We start from the raw sequence: 17,695 nt of genomic DNA, 5'->3' as shown, positions 1-17,695 counted from the left end.
GTGTACTTGCTTTAACCAAATTTCATTATTGCTCTTGGTTTTCAGAGCTTCCAACCACTGCAGCTCCTGTAGTGGTTTCCACAAGCACAGCGTCCCGTGCTGGCGGCACCACGACCATCGCTGCTGTACCTGGCAGTGCCAATGACACCACTGGAGTTGTCCCCAAAGCTGTACCAGAAGCTACAATCACCACCCCAAGCCTTCATTTACCTTCCACCACATCCATCCTGATAGACTCTGAGATGACCACTGGGAACAGCAATTTGTCACAGCACTGTAAGAGAATGAGATTCCTTTCCTTCTCCTGTGTCACAGCTCCTCCTGCACTGCAGGAGACCTGACCCAATGTCAGAATTGCAGAGGGGTCAGTGCAGGCACACCCTGGTGCACAGCAGGATCAGCTCCTCTCTCTGCAGGCACCTGGGCTGTGATGGCTGCTGTCATTCCAGTCACCTGGCATGTCAAGGAACTTGTACCAGCTTTTATCCAAGGCACATGAACAGCCCTGAGAGTTCACATCAGCCCTGGCCAGTACTGGCTCATCCCAGCTTCAGTGCTGCAGACAGTAGAATGGATGGTTCTGCTGGTGCTTCCCCTGTTTTAAGTGTTTAATTATAAATGTGATCCAGCACAAGTTCTGGGGGAAAAATTGCCCCTGTGCATCTTTAGTGCTGCTGGACATGTGGAATCACAAGACAAGCTGCCTCTGGTTTGTGTGGCCGTGCTTGGCATGTTAATGTGGCCTCATCATGACACAGGTTTGAAGTTTTGCATTATTTATCAGAAGAGCATCCCAGTGGAGAGCACTAATAGGCTCTCATCAATGCAACACCAGCCTCAGTCTCAGAGCTAACAGGCAATCCCTCCAGGTCCTACTGCCAAGGCAAAGCAGAAAGGCTGAACTGCTATTAAAAAAAATTTCTAGTCCAGAGAGAAGATTTTGCTCTGGAAGACCTCAAATAGACATGTATGTTTGAAACCAGTGAAATGCTGTTTTCCCCTGACTGTTTCACTGTTTCCATTACATCTGGAAAGCAGCAAAACAACACCCTGTCTGTAGAACTGTGCTGCATGGGGAAAGCACAGGCCAATGGCTAAAATGTGTTCAGTTCTCTCTGTGCAAGTTTCTTTCAAATGCATTGATTACCTTTTTAACAAGCCATGGAAGAAAAATTCTTTTATTGTCCACTTTGGAAATAGTATAGTTTTTTTATTAAGTAAATAAATAACTATGTAATGGAACAGCTTGCCACGGGGAAGTATTTAAAAGTTGCATGAATTGGTGTATCAAAAGAAAAAGTACAGTTGGTTCCTCCTCTTGCAACTCCTGATATTTTAGCAAAAGTAGATTTTCTCTACTGATATGAGAGCTCAGAGCAAACATTTTGAAGTATAGAACTTGAAGGGTTATATTGAATTTTTTTAAATTATATTTTCCTGTAATTGCCTTTTTCTAAGCACAGTATTGAGTTTTGGGACCACTCTTGCATGCTGGGGCAGGCTGCAGCAATGAGGGCTAGATGTGTTCACTAACTCCTTAGCTATAAATAATGAAAAAGGAAAAAATTTAACAGAGAAGCTGTGTAGATGGCTTTGAACTACATTCATTTTCTGACAGCTCAATAAGTCATTCATTGTGTCAGTACTAGAAAGTGTTCTGTTGTGGATTTTCAGGAATGCTCTTCAGCATCCCCTGGTGCGTGCATGGCATTTCCATTAAATGTCAGGTTTTTAAAACTGGACTCCTTTTTGTGCATGAAAAATTGGAGGCCCAAGCACAGTCACCCATTTCTGGTCAGAGCTTCTCTTGACATCCTTGGAGGCTGGAGTGTGTGAGTGTCCCCTCAGGGGCCTGGAGCTCTGGGTGTCCCTGTCCCCTGGTGAGGCAGCAGCACTGCAGGGACCTCGTTCCTCGGGAGGGAGCTCAGCTCAGCCCCGATCCCTGTGTGCTGCTCAGTGTCATGTGAATCATTTTATTATGAAACTTTTTGTAAATTCTTTAATTGCAAAAGCTTTCTGATGGGCAGAACAGCACAGGTACTAACAGAAAACATTCTTTAAAAGCAGCAAACGAGTTAAATGATCAGAACACTTCTGTAATTACAGATGCAAATGACGATGAAGGCTTCGGTTCAACTGTGACAGCAGCTGTGATTGGAATTGTCATTCCTGTGGGTAAGCAGATTGGATTTAACCTTAGAGGGGGTTCACCAAAGTGCAATACCAAAATATTGTATTTACCACAGTAAATACACTTTCCCAGTTTTCACTGATGGGGTGGGAAAGAGCACAGGAACTGCTGAACTGGGGAACGGCGGCCCAGCTGTGAGAAAATGTTGTGAGGATGGTGCCAACATGGGAACATCCAGCAGATCCTGCCTGCCTAACAGCCCCTTCTGTCCCCTCTCCTCAGTGGTCATTGGCTTGCTGTGCATGGGGGGATACCTCATCTGGAGGAACTGGAAACGGAAGAACACCAAAAGCATGAACTTTGACAATCCAGTTTATAGGAAGACAACAGAAGAGGAAGATGAAGATGAAATCCACATTGGGCGAACTGCCCAAATCGGACACGTGTACCCAGCAGTGAGTACCTGAGGAGATGGCTGCTGGAGAATATTAATGCTGTTGAGAGTTCCAATAGAGAATTTGGATTAGTGTTATTTATTTGCCACATAATGACAAAAACCAAAACCTCTTTAGTATCATTGATTAGGCAGAAGCCTAAACTTCTGGCAGCCCCTGCACTTGCCTTAGAATGCAGTGCTCTGGCTCAGATACTCGGTTCAAATGAAGAATGATTGTCCTAACCAAGGTACCAATCTGACAAAGGTAAAGCTCCCTCAAGAGCTGCCCCAGGATGGGACAGGTGATTCCTCATCCCATACTGGATTCTGTTTCATCTGTGCTTAGGCTGCTACCGTGTGTCCAAACTATCCTAAGGATAAATTCAGTTTCTCTACATACCAGGGAGAATATTTTCTCTATAGCAACAGTATAAAGAAAAGTCACATTCCTCACAAGGAGACGTGACTGAAATTCTGTAAGAAGTTAAGGAAAAGGATCCTCCCTCACAGCAGCATCCCTGGGGAGAGGAGCACTGGCAGGTGTAAGTGCATTGTGTATTCAGAAGAGAGCAGGAAGCTCCAGAGTAATGAGTGAAGGCAGTACAGCTCCTGCAGGCAGGTGGGTGGATAATGTCTCTGTGATCTAAAGATCCCACACAAGATCACACTGGAGAAAGTGCCATCCCTTACAAGGAATTTTATCCAATATACACGGACAGGAAACTTCCCAGCACCTCTTTAGTAACACTTTTAGCAAATTATCTCCTTTGGGGAGGGAAAAAAAATCCCTATCTAGAATAGACTTGTGACCAATACAGGAGGGCCAGCCATGGGAGTTCTAACTAGAAATACAAGTTAGCACCAGTGTCACAGCTCACATGAGTGTGTTTTTCCCTCCACAGCGTGTAGCACTAAGCTTAGAAGATGATGGGTTGCCATGAGGATGAAGATGCTGCTCCAATCATCTGAACACTGAACAAATCTGCTTTGGATCACAGAACCTGCTTCTTCTTTTTGGTCATTATTTATGTTGCAGAAGGGTAACCACAAAGTTATAATGAACTGCAAACATCCAAAGGATGTGAGAGTTTTGTATGTATAATCTTTTATACACATTTTAACTTGTTGCACTACCCATTTGTGATAGTGAATAAGCAACAGCTGAGCTACTAACTCAATGTACATAACCAGCCAGGCTGAAGGTTCAGTAGCTATTGCTTTATTTTAAGACTATATTTATAGATATTTTGTAAATATGTTGAATATGCTTTGTGGCTATCCATCAACATAAGTAAAATAAATTCTGTACAGGCAGTTTAGAAATATTTATTAACAAAATCTGGATTATAAGATCTGTTCTGTAAATATAGTAGAGGGGTGAGAGTATTTATTTTTTGTATGTTTGGCTTGCTGTGCATAGATTATCTGTGTATATATCTATCTGGATGAGGTAGATATATAGGCATATAAATATATACATATATATAAATATATATACATATATTTTAAAACTACTAGCCTACATTTATGAAAATTAGGAATAATTGAATTTTTACAGGATGTTTGAGAAGTTTGCTTTGAAATCTAAAGACTATATAAGATAGAGCTGTAGTGTAAGTTAGCTGACCAGTGAAGCACTCCTAACAAACATCTCCTGATTTCCATCCTGGTTCTTAAGGGCTGCTTGTACATTTTCCAGTCTATCCATGAAGAATCCATGCAGTGCATTAAACTGGAGAGCTGTTGCCTACAGCATTTCAGTCAGGAGAAACTCCTACAGCACCCAGGGGTTTTGTGCTGTATTGTGGCTTTTTTACAGCTTGGTACAAATCTGATTTGGTTTTTGTTCGTTTGTTTCTAAATGTAAATTTAAATGCTTTTCCACACTGGGAATCTTGCATCTCTTAAATCAGCTCAGAATTAGCAGAAACAAAGATTTAGCCATATATTTCCACACTCCCAAGTGAGCACTCTCCCTGGTTCATCAGGAAAATAGCACAGGAACAAAAGTCACTTCCTCCCTCCTTCCCTTGTCCCCTGCTCATAGTGATAAAAGCCCCAGTTTTAGGAGCTGCTGTGGCACACACAGAACTCTTCCCAAGTCCTGCCCATGGAAGCAGCTACCCTTTGGCTGGGTCATCCTGCACCTGGCAGGAAAAACACTTGATTTTTCTCATCTCATTCTATAGGATTTCCTGGGAATTCTGTGGGAAGTGAATACACTTACCTCCCACTGCAGAATGGACTAGTACCTCCCTGAACTGTACCAAATCCTAGAGAAATCTTCCTCATGTTTTTATGTCAGTCCAAGCTTTTGTATTTGAGTGAATAGAAGAAACTCAGACTGAATAGGTTTGGAGATTTTTTCCTTTTTTTTTCCTTTCTTTTAGAATAAATTTACAGAGTAATATGAGCTGGAAGCTGATTCTTGACTAAGAGAAGAAAGAAAGTGTTTAAAGCCCTGGTATGCATTACAGACATAATCCATACTCTCAAATGCCTCATGGCCTGCATAGACAATACAGAAGTAATCAAGCATCCTTCTATTCCAAATTTTAGATTTTAAGGCAGTGACAACATGAGTGAACTATCCCATTATTGTTTTAAGGTATGAAGCTCTCTTTCTATAAATCCATGCACTGTGTGCATGAAGAAAAAAGCTGAGCAAGGCTGTATGTGATAACACTGTAACTAACAGACGAATGTAAATATATATGAAAGTTCTACAGTTTTGATACTTTTTTAAGAACACACAAACAAACCTGTACAAACCATGTGTAAAAGGCTGCAGGTTTTTTCAAACCATTGTAAATGAACTCAATGTGCAGTGCTGATTTCAACCTTTACAGATTTATAACTACCGAGAAGTCAAACACCAAATTTGTTTTTTAAGAAGTTAATTATTTTAAATAATGGTTCAGATTGGTAGGGTGATATTTAACATTGTAATCATTTCTGCTCTGTCTTGTCATTCTGAAGTTCTGTTAGAGTAAGTTCTTGCTTGGTGCCTTTTGTGTTTCAGTTCTTACCTTGCAGACAAAAGGCCCAGGGAGGGGCGGGGGGGCTCTGTGTAACACTTGCTGTACTGGAAACCAAATGAACACGTTTGTAAAACAGTGCACTGTTTCTATAGAAAGATTAAATTTTTTTATCTGGGATTACTGCACTAATTACTTCATGGTGTCTGCAATGGGACTGTATCATATTTTGGTCTGAGTTTTCCCTAACTCTTAACTGCCCAAATCCAGAGTGGGATTTGGGAGCAGTGCTGGGTAAGCAGCTGTCCAGCTGCAGTGTCACAGCAGCAGCATGGGCACAGTTCATGTTCCACAACAGAGCACTTTGTTCTCAAGTCTCTGGTCATCTGCAAATCACATGGCAAACAGCACCAGCTTCATTTCCTGACTCACTGATGTGACTGAGTAAAACCTCCCATGGTACAAGTACACCAGGCCTTACCCAGAGTGAGAAAATGTCCCAGAACTGAACAGTGCCCACAACACAACTGGTGCAGTTTTTCACCTGAACTATTACATGCTGGACTATTCAACAACTAATTGCAAGTGACTCAGTTTCTTCTTGGAGCTTTTGTTTAAAACACCTACACAAGCTGCAAAACTCCTTAGAGCCACACTTCTGCCAGCTTGGGAAAAAGACAGAAACACTGCTGTTCTTGGAATCTCAAGAGGCAGGCTCACTTCTTTTCTTTTAAACATACAAACAGTCCCTCCCATAAAGCTGGAAAATTGTTCATGTACTGGAGGTATGACAGTAATTTTGGCTGGACACATAAGTGACTCAGAACTAAACACACTGTTAGCTTGCTGTCTCTCCCCTGTCTCCTGAAAAAATGAAATCCTGGATAATACAATACAACACAACACTCCACAACCTCTCCCCACTGCATGTTGTTCAAAGCCCTTGGAAGCAGAGCCTTTATTGAAATTCTCTTTCAGCCAATTCTTAGCCCCAGAGGAAGCAGCCAAGCAGGTAAAACTTTTCAAGCACAAAGAGTTATTACCAAACTAATATGGACTGATATACTGGTAAATATCAGTGGTTTAGTTTTCTATCTAACTGAAAATAGGTTTTTCTTACTTCAAAATGTTCTTCCCTTTCAGTTAAGTATTTTAGAAAAGTAATATGGCAACAAATAGAAAAAGTGAAACAACAACAAAATTCTCCAGGCCTAAATAGCAAGGACAGCACAGAAGGAAATTGAAAGAGCCTCATAACAGAGTCTCAAACCTACCTGAGCATTAAACCTCCCAAAACAACTCCCTTTTAAAATTATTTCTGCTGTATTAGCAATAAAATTACATTTTTTGTTTCAGTTCTTACACACAGTAACTGTACAGTCTGAGTTAACCCACACCAACACTGTTCTGCCTGCTCCCATTAAGATCTCTCTGGACTACAGGGACTCATCTCTGTCCCTCAGTGTTTATGTAACACATGGAACTCAGTCACCTTTCTGCAAGAATATGTGTGCTCATTTCCTTACACTCTGTTCTCCATCAAACCAGCCCTTTAACTTTGGGAAACACTTTTAAGTCTGTCTTACCATCCTTGCCTTGAAGGGCCCTGCAGCCACAGGCTGTTGTGAGCCCTGTCACTGCTCCAGTGCAGGCATTTACAGTGGTGCCAGTCCCAGCTGTCTCCTAAATGCACATTTCCTCTGCTGTCCCCTCCTGAGAATGGGAGTGACAGGAGGCCTTTGCTGGGCAAATGGCATCCAGGCAGGGCAAACCCCACAAGAGAAGAATGGGGGGGCTCACTTTCTGCAGAGACCAGACTGGCTCTTCTCAGACAGGTGAAATGAGCCTGGCCAAGTTTGCCAGGGAGCTGGCATTACTGCCCAGGGAATGGACTGAGCCCTCTTGTTTCACTTGCATGGCTTTGAGCACTGATCCTCAGCCAAGACACAAATCTCAGGGTACAACTTTACACAGATAAAGATGAACTCGTGGCTTTTGCTATCACAGCAGCAGAGACCATGACACAAAGCATCAGCTTCACAATAGCTCACCTCCCAGAGTGTCCCCAGAAGGTGGCCTGTGTGCCTCAGGGTGCTGAATGTGCATTTCTCATCCCAGCTTCCAGAAGAAGCCAACGAGCACCAGTCCAGGCTGAGTTCTTGGCTTTTACAGGAGGGCAGTAATGCCAACCTGTATCTGTATCTATGCATCAGCTAGCAGAATGAGAATAAACATGCTTTAAAAAATGATAACTCCTTTTGCAAATTATTTGCAGCATTCAAATCTCTCCATGTACCTCAGTGGGAGAACATTTCCTTACAGGATTAGCCACAGCTGCCTGCTAAGTTCCCCACACTATCAAGGAAATCACTGTAATCTTGTCAGTGGTGATAAGGCAGTGCCTGAGCTGAAGTTATGGCAGTGAAAGAAGCAAATCTCCCTGATGGTTTGATAGGCCCTGCCTGGCTCCAAGGATGATGGACACAGGATTGCAGAAGGCTGCACTGATAATTTTGTCTTCAGTTCAGTTCTTCAGCCCTTGCCTCAAGGCCACAAAGTCAGTAGAAGAGGAGAGGTTTGACCTGAAGTTCTTGGCCAGGTACAACTGAGGCCAAAAGCAAAGACATTCCACATTACCCTATTCAGGACTTTATCTGCTGACTCTGCCAATCAAGGAATTAATTAGTTCCCCCTACAGTAATTTATTTTCATGCATACATTTCCCCACTGGGGCTCAGCTAAAAGCACATACATTACTTTAATTCAAGCCATTACACATAAAAGATTATGGAAAGCCTTACTACCAAACATTCAAGAAAAATCCCTGAATCTACACATTTTACTAATAAGGCACAGACCTAAATAAGTTCTAAGCAAAGAGAGCACCTTGAAATGATGCTTAGAAGATAAACAATACTTGAAAGGTAATATTTAGGTCTAAGCTTCATTGACAGAAATTTTCTTACAAAGGCTAAAGCTGACTTCTAGACTTCCTGCAATGAAAAGCTGACTCAAAATTATTGGAAATTGGCATTATTTTTAGCAATATCTGAAATGGGTGTCACATTCAAAAGCCTTACCTCATGAACTGACTTCATATTTCTTTGATACTAAAGGCGTCAGTGGCAATAAAAGTCATGAAGTTAATAATAAAAACTTTCTCAATCACATCAGTGGCTGGCAGCCTGTAGAGGAGCAGGTGAGATTAAGAGAATCTCTGGCTATAGAGGTCTTTGCAGGAAAAGCCAAATTAAAACCTTTTTTTCCCTCATGGAGTTCAGTTGACATAAGCTCCATCCCAGCATGGTGAGGCATGAACTCTCCAAATTACATCTCTCCTTGTGTCTTCCTTTTTTCTTTATTTAAAGGTGATTTAAGAACTATCCATACAGACTCTAATCATAGAAACCTAGTTTCTCTTCTATAGACTAAGAGACAAAACCAAGGGCTTGGCTCACAATCCCCAAGGATTAGTTACAGTTGTTCCCTTGCCCTGGCTATGGCTCTGCTGAGGACATAAATAAGCAGTGATGCTTTAATCATTACAAGTGACATGCACAACCACCAAATACAGAAGATTTTGGCATTTTCTTCATTCATGTTATCAGTTTACAGAAGATCACAGAGCTACAATATTTGCTGCATAGAGAGGTTGCAGCTTCTCCATCCCTGGAAGTGTTTAAGGCCAAGCTGGAATATCCTGCTCTAGTGGAAGGCATCCCTGCCCATGGCAGGAGGTTGGAACTGGATGATCTTAAAGATCTTTTCCAACCCAAACCATGCTATGATTCCATGAATATGGCACCAAAATGATTAAACTAGGAACATGTGATATTCAAAGTATGATCACTGGCCTAAAATAGACTCTAAGGAATACAAATATACACAGCTAGGGATGCACCCCAAGCCTGATTTATACACAACCAAAGACATGGGCCATCTGCAGACCTAGATAAATTAATTGAGAAGCTGTGACAGGACCATATGATGATGATGTGTTGTTTGTAACACATTACTCTGGACTTCAGCTACACCATGCCAGGAATTAGCTACAGTTATGGTTTCCCATAGCAACAGGATATATGGGACAAACTGCTCAGGAAAACCCAGCAGAACAGGAGCTGCACCTCCCCTGCTGAGCCAAGCCAGGGGTTGTGTTGCCTTGCTTTTCAGGAAAGTGAAAGCCAGCTTCTCCATGTGCACCTGAAATGCTTCTCAAATTTAGTCAAAATGTACCCCTTTCAAAGCAGCTGGTGTTTTACCACTCCCACACTGCTTCAGGCCCTGCAGATGAGCCTGCTCATCCCAAAGAACAATGGACAAACCCACCAAACTTGCCTCTAGCTGTCATGAATTTAGTGAGTCTTGTGCAAAGGACTGTGCTTACACAGTCCCTGTCACTCAGCCACTGTCCCTGCAGTGACCACACAGAGCAGCTCTGCACTGAGCAGGCTTCAAATGTGACTGCCCAGCAGAGCACTGCAGGTAACACCAATGGCTGTGTGCACATCTCTGGCCCAATAATCCAGTGGTTTCTATGGAGACATGGAAACAGCTTCCTCTTGGGAGTTCTCACCTGCCAGAGTAGGGGGGTGTTTGGCAAATCCACCCCCCAGAACTGCAAAGGGCAGGGATGGGCCAGGGGAGCAAAGTGGAGCTTTCTGGGGGGAGCACAAACAGCACAACTTAAACACCTGCTCACACCCTGGCCAAAACACAAACACAAATCAGCATTTGTACTTATATATTATTGTGATGCAGAATTCTCTCTCTCTTCCCTCAGGGACCTGTGTGCCATCTGTGTGACCTACCCAGGCAGGCTGCAAAGGGTTCAAGTTGATCCTAAGGACTGGAGCAGCACCTCCTAATGAGCAGGTACACAGCAGCCTTTAACATAAATGAGTCACTTCAAGGCAGAAGTCCTAATGAAGAGAACATAATTGGTAGTGTCAGTAGCTGTTAGTGCTACAAGGGCTCCAGAACACGGTGAGTTTGATTTCATGTCTCCCTTTCAGAGCACACTCCACCTTCAGCACAAGAACAAGGCCAAAGAGGAATAACCTTCAGGTGCTCTGCAGATCAGGAGTCCACAGCCATACATTATTTTGATTACCATTCCCTCATTTGAGAAAAATCAACACAGTGCTATCAGAATATTTATGTCATCAGACCCAATGAATCTCCAACAAGATGTGAAATTATATTCATGAAGCATTAACTACTGCATTTTTGAGACTCTAGAGAGTACTTCTTGTTTTCTGGGGCTACAGGGAATCCATATTTTCCAAATCAAGAAGTAACTTTGCTGGGTGACACTGGTTTTGTGCAATACCAGTTTTGCCTCCTTACCTCACCTCTGCAGCAGCAGCCCTCCAGCATCTCCTCTTCTCCACCAGCATTTTTAAAAAGTAAATGCTGATCAAAGTGTGAAGTTTGCTTCCAGAGAGGGTGAGATGAACTGATAAGGAAGGAACATGAAATGGGAATGATCTGAGAGCAAGGGCAATGAGAAAGAAACAAAGGACAGCTGGGATGGAACTGTGGGAGGGTGATGGCCCCAGCTGAGATTTATTCAGGAGATTTGATCATCCTCTAAGGAGGAATTTTAACCTCCAAGTGCATGCACACAGGTGCTGCTGACAAGAAACAGAACAACTATAAAGAAAAAATACAGAGGATAACTTTTCAGACATTAATTCATGTCAGCCTTTGGCACCTGATCATTAGTACCAGCACTGAGTATAAAGCAAAAATATTTGGCAGTTTGAAAATTGTGTTCACATGTAATTACTGTGCTGGCATTCACACATTCAACAAGAGGAGCAAAGAACTGCATGGTAATTTCTGATAAAAAGGCAACTCCACCACCCCTTCTTTACAGTGCTGTGACAACACAGCAAGACAAAGGTGATTACTTTCTTTTCTAGCACTACCCTAAAATTAAGCCTTTCCCCACTGACATTCATTTGACTTAACACCTCTGATTTGATGAGCACATTGAAGTAATTTTTTTTTAGCTCTTCTCTGGCCATCTCAAAGACTGCTGGAATAGAACTGAAGTAAGGCAAACAAGTCAGTGATGAGCTGGCTGTACAGAAAATACAATTTCCTTAGCAATTTCTCACCAGACTTCCATATTTTTAAATATTTTCATTTTTCTTTCTTCCTCTATGCAAAAAACTCAGTCACTGCCTTCTACTGACACTTCATTTTGAGACAGAATGCAATTCACTCCTCTACAAAAAATACTTGAGGGGGTATCTCTTTAAGCTCTTGAATAGTGAACAAAACCTAAAAAAAATCTATATGAACCTAAATTGCTTATCAGGCTAGCACAGCCAAGTCATTAATTGTCATTCTATAACCCAAATAAGACAGATCCAATCCTATGCAGGCACCTTTGATACACAGACTGCAGGACAAACTGCCCAGCTGCAGCTGAGTTCACCTGGGACAGTGAAGTTGTGGGGGAAATGAAGAGAGGAAAAAATGCAAGAAAAGAAATTCAGCTTCAGCAGAAATAATTCAGTTTTAATGGACCATGGAATATCAGACACCAGCAAGAAGATGACCTTTTCTCTAATACTGAAATAACAAAGCAATAGAACACAAATGCTGATAAACCAACTTCAACTTTACAAAATCAATTTATGTGAGAATAAAGGAACAAAATCCATGACCTTTTCTTTACTATTAAATAAACCACATCCATCTCCTGAAGTCTTCTTTTTGAACAAAAGTTATTGCCTGACCTTTCTTATTCCACTGCAGGATGCAAAGTGACTGGATGATTTAAGTGATTTCAGCTCTTTTTTTCTTCCAAAATCAGAGGTTTGTGCCACCACAGAGAGGAAACTGTGCACATCTTCCCAGCCCCAAGACAGGAGCAGAGTCTGTGGGCACCATCAGAGATCTGTGACAATGAGGGACACAGACCCCACAGGCAGGGGCTGGAACAGGAGTGGATATTTGGGCTGCAATTTGGAATCCATCCAAGGCAGCCCTGTGTGTCCACAGCATCCTGCAGCACACAAGGACCTGCACAATGCAGACTATTAAAAGTGACAGATGTTCATGGAGTATTTTATCTAGTATATCAACACCAAGGTTATACACAGAACACTCACATAATTTTGTATGCTAGTCTCAAAGAATCAGAAGCACAAAATACATTCTGTGAAATTAACCTTTTCTGTGATGAGCTCTTGATAATTTACTGGATTCTCTACACAAACTGTTTTAGAAACACCATGAAATAAGAACATAATGAATGGTAATTACATAATTAATGTAATGACAGTCTAAACATAATTTTACCTGTAATATTTCTCTTGTGGAAGCAATGCCCAAGTAATGTTCAACAGATGGATGCCGCTGCCTGGGATAATGGCAAAATAGGTTTATTAATTGAAAATAGAAATGTGTTCTTATTTCCAATCCTTTTAATCCCAAGAGCCATCTGTGGGCAAGGCCTTTTATTTAACACAGGAAAAAAACATATGCAGGTGCATTTTCCTGTGTGGAAATATATAAAAATATGTACATTAATTCCTGAAGCTGGCATCCAGCACTCTGTGTTAAAGTGCTGTCAATAAGGAACTGCTTGTGCACCATCCCTGTGGTTTGACAGGAAGGACTCAGAGTAATCCTGACTGACTGAAAATCAGGAAAAATTCCTTGAGAGAGACAAATCACTTTATTTTGAGAAATAACTCCCTGGCTTCTGAAAGGAGATTAGTGTATTACAGCCAGTATCATCCTTTTCATCTTGGTTGGCTGTATCCCCTTATTTTTTTACTGTTAAATCACTAAAAAACTGCCAGTGATTTGAACATGGAACAGAACCAACCTGATGGCACAGCAAAACAGAATCTTGAAAAAGATGACCAAGAACTCTCTGAGATCAGGGGAAAAGGACAGGAGAACATCAAGACTGAGAATTGTGTCTCCTGGCTGTAAAATAATAATGCTGGAAGCCCAGAATCTGAGATGATATGGCCTCATGCAGTATGGAAGGGACAGTTTCCTGCCAAATCCCCGGAGAAGAGGTGGAGAGACTAAATGCTGCTACACTCAGAGCTGAAGAATGAAGAGCATCAGTGAGCAATGAGGATCAGAGATGATGCTGATTTCAGGGCCTGCCCATCTCTTGCTTCTAAGAGCTGTGAGACCCCTGAACAAAAGCCATGGGGTTCTGTGGAAGGTACATTTACTGATAAAACAATCTTTCCCTGGATAAAGAAAAAAAAGGGAGGGTTGCCATGGCAACCCTGAATGAATTCAGCACATCACCTGTGCATCAAGTCTGTCTGCAAGGGCTCTCCTGAAAGCTGAGGGTTTGCTCCTCATTTGGGATCCCTCACAATTTACAAGGTGTTAACAATAATCTGAAGGTCGTGAGTTCGATCCTCACACGGGGCACCAATTATGGGGTCCAAGGGTAGACATAGGTCTAATTGTGTCAGGAACTTACGTCTTAAAAAAGGAACTCACTATGCCGCGACAAAACGTCCAGATATGGACAACATTGGAACTAGAGTGGTGAAGAGATTTTTGCTTTTATTTCTAGCACATCGGTCTCAAAACATTCAATGGAGACATGATGTTAACAGCTCACTAATCTACACAAAATGTCCCCCGAGGGTAGAGTGATACAAAAAACCATAAAATCATCTCAGTCTAGATTTTAGCCAATCATATGCAAAACAACACATATTGACAAGCATTCTATCCAATCTTATAAAACACACGTAATAGTAGTTAAAACAAAGACTAGTTCATAGGAGACAAAGAACAGAGCTCTATTTATGCTAACCTTCTAAAGATATACATTAAATAACCTTGTTGCTATCTTAAAGCTAATTCTACAGAGGCCTATTGTTATTTGTCACGTCTACTGCTTGGGAAACTTTTCTGCTTGCTTAAAAAACTTTTCTGCTGTATCTGCAATGCTAACAAAACTTCAGTCTAAAGCCTACATACTTTTTTAACCATTTCCTAAAAACTTTCTAACTTTATAGATTCCAACAAGGATTGCACAGGAAATGGATGGGACTCCTGCATCCACCAGATCAAAGCCTGCTCAAAGGCACAATTATTATGTAAAAGGAAAGCAATGTTATTTTCTTGACAAAGTTTTCAAATCACTAAAGATTGGAGAGTCTGATGCATGCAGGGGACAAGCAAGGCTGGAAGCCTTCTGTGGGAAGGCAGATGTGCCTCAGGTGTTTCCCTTTTTTGCCAATGAAGCCTTATGCTTGGATTTCCTCACTTGCTACAAAAGTTTCTTTCTTCATAGAATAAGGGAAAAGAAAAAACTCAAATATTGGAATTAAATACATTGGAAAAACTTGTCTGTTAGAGATGACGACAACCCTGAAAAAAAAAATGCAAAACCAATTTAAAAGTACACAGGTAAAAATGTTAGAAATAAATAAGAGTTTATTTACCTTTTTGTCAAAGTGTAGCAGAGAACATGAGGCCCACTTAGAGTAGCATAAACAGGCCTAAAGGTAAAATCTAAAAGTTTCTGTTAAAAAAGCCCTGCCCCAGGTCTCTCACCCCTGTAAAGCTGTGAAATTCTGCTGTGTCAGAAGGTTCTGTCAGAGCTTGGATTTTAAAAAGCAAACAAACAAATAAGCAAACAAATAAACTTGGTAAAGCATTTCAAATAAATGAAAAAAACATAAAACAATGTTTATTGAAGGTAAAGCAAGGCCACATGGAAGCAAAGAGAAGTTTCTTTGTAGCAGCTCAGCACAACCAGGATTTCATTCCAATCAAGGAGGTAAAATGTCCAACACTCCTTTGTTTATTTCCACATTTATAGAGACATAACCCACCTCTACAGGAAGGTCATGGGCTGAAGGCTGAATAAATACCTGTGCTCACTCCCTGCCACCAGGGAAACCTTTAAAGAGTTTGGCAGATTTGTTTAAATAAAATCAGTTTACACAGAAATACATGACTGGAATACAGCTCCTGGCTAATGTTGAAATGAAGAGCCTGAAACATGCAGGGACATCAAATAATCAAATCCCTTTTTCTTATGTAGCTTTTGGACAATTCATTCAGTCTAAATGTGCAGATTCCACTGGAGACAAGCTCCCTTGAGTCAGCCCTCATAACTATCTTGGTAAAATCTTGAAGTGAGAATTAACACACATCTATTTTAAAATAAGAGCAGATCCTACTTTGTGTAAGTTCAAGACACAGTCCTACCCTGAAAAACAAATAAACCATTTAAATAAGTCATATTTGTTTTCCTGAGTTATTTGGGGCAATAAACTCTAAAGAGCTGGATTCCCCAGAACTGGAGCCCAGACACTCCCAGCTCTCACACCACTGCACCCCAACTTCCAGCCCTGCCAAAGCCAGCAGGCTCAGATGGGGCTGACTTTTTAAATGAGAAAGTCAATCACATTATAAACTTGCATTTGACACAAAAACGATCTGTAGAGAAAGCAGAAAATCCAAATCAATCAAAACCAAAAAGCTTCCTTAAAACTCACACAAATATTCCCATGGGAGAGCTGATCTTGTCTGAGGGCAGGGGGCTGAACACAGCAACACTGACAGACCCTTCCAGTCCTGCTTTCAATTAATTCCCACAAATCCTTCTCCTTTTCAGACACTCATTTACACCCAGGAGTCCATGCTAGGCTTAGGATTGGGTTCCTCTAACACAGAAGTCAACAGAGCCCATTTCTGTTCACTGAGTGTGCCCAGTGAGAGCTGCCTGGTGAGCAAACAGAGCCCTGCAGTCAGTGAGCAGCCACAGCCTCACCTCACAGCAATAAGGGGGTTTTACTTGGCACCAAAACAACAAATGCTCCTTCTCACAGAGGTGTATCTGTAACTGAGTACATGAAACTCCTCCAGATTGCAATTTCAAAGTGCAGACTCTGGTAAATAGTGCATTACAGTGCAAAGCAGGGTTAACACAGCACCCCCAGTTTGTGTCAGCAGCCACAACAACACATTGCTGACTCAGCTGGATTTTCATTCTCGTTATCTCTCACACAATGCAGAGGCAAAGGAATTCACATCCTTCAAAGCCAGGACAAAATTCTCTTCACAGCAAGTAAAGTAACACAGGCATAAGAAGGATCTATGTGCAAAGTCAAGCTCCACACCATGGAGCACATTAAATGCTATGGAACACATTTTAAAGAAGTATTTTAGGGATCCTTTAACTTTCAGAGATTATATTGTCATAACTTTCCTCAGCCAAACCAGTTTCTTTGAAAATCAGTAAGAATTAAAGCCTCTGCAGACACAAGGAAAAAGAGTTGCATAAAATTCTCTGTGTTTGGAACATGGTTTCACAAGTTACACACATGGAAAGTATCAGAAAACAACCTGATTTATTTGCAATCTGTGAAAAAATTCTGTCACCCTGTTCTCCAAAGCGTTCAACATTTCTAGTGAAGAGAATAAAATAGCAGAAATACAACTATTTCAAGAAACAATCACAAACCTTGCAATCTTAAAACCAAGTTAAATTATGGATCCAAAGTAGATTGATTCATTCAAGCCATCTGCTCTTTTATTGACATGAGAAAAAACACCAAATAAATAGAAATTTTCAGAGCATGTTTATCTGATTTCTCCCATTTTTCCAAGTCCCACAGATACCCACTCCCATTGGTCAGAGGAGAAAATCATGTAAATTTTGCTCTTCTTCAAAACCAAACAAAAAAAAAACCCTAACCCAAACCCATTATAAACCAGTACCAGCATTAAGATTCCATATGCACATTGTTACATTACAGTCCTTCTATCATACGTAAAGCAATGCTAAAAATGGGTGTTTATAGAGATATTTTCTTCAGAGGCAGAACAACCACTGTTTACACATGCTTTTAAGCAGAATGAAAAGAACTACAGCACACACACATTTTGCCTTTCACAAACACACACTTAAGCCAATGCATTCAAGCAGAGCATGTTTGGGATTGTGAATGTGTCAAAATAACCCAAACAACACTGGCTGCAATTCTTTACCCATTGTATCTCCATCAAACATGATCGTTATTTCACTCAGACAAAAAACATAATATACACACAGCAAAAAAACCATTTTTATCTCACCTATATATAGTATGCATTTACCATAAAATGATAGAATTAATATAGAGAACTCAATGA

The 17,695-nt window shown here is 41.2% G+C and overlaps 1 protein-coding gene across 2 annotated transcripts in view; it reads left to right on the top strand.

Moving 5' to 3' along the window:
* LRP8 (LDL receptor related protein 8) overlaps nucleotides 1-4,671 on the top strand; it is a 169,880-nt gene extending 165,209 nt beyond the window's left edge. For both annotated transcript variants that reach the window (XM_054285635.1, XM_054285634.1), the window contains 4 exons: nucleotides 46-276; nucleotides 2,107-2,175; nucleotides 2,414-2,586; nucleotides 3,470-4,671. In XM_054285635.1, the coding sequence (XP_054141610.1) occupies nucleotides 46-276; nucleotides 2,107-2,175; nucleotides 2,414-2,586; nucleotides 3,470-3,508 (512 nt within the window). In that variant the 3' untranslated portion in view covers nucleotides 3,509-4,671. The remainder of the gene's footprint in view (nucleotides 1-45; nucleotides 277-2,106; nucleotides 2,176-2,413; nucleotides 2,587-3,469) is intronic.
* Nucleotides 4,672-17,695: the final 13,024 nt, after the last annotated feature.

This window comes from Melozone crissalis, unplaced genomic scaffold, assembly GCF_028551555.1.
Source record: "Melozone crissalis strain CALT ecotype California unplaced genomic scaffold, PUWL_Pcris_2 ptg000045l_1, whole genome shotgun sequence".
NCBI lineage: Eukaryota > Metazoa > Chordata > Aves > Passeriformes > Passerellidae > Melozone > Melozone crissalis.
This window is presented reverse-complemented; position numbering and strand designations above follow the sequence as displayed.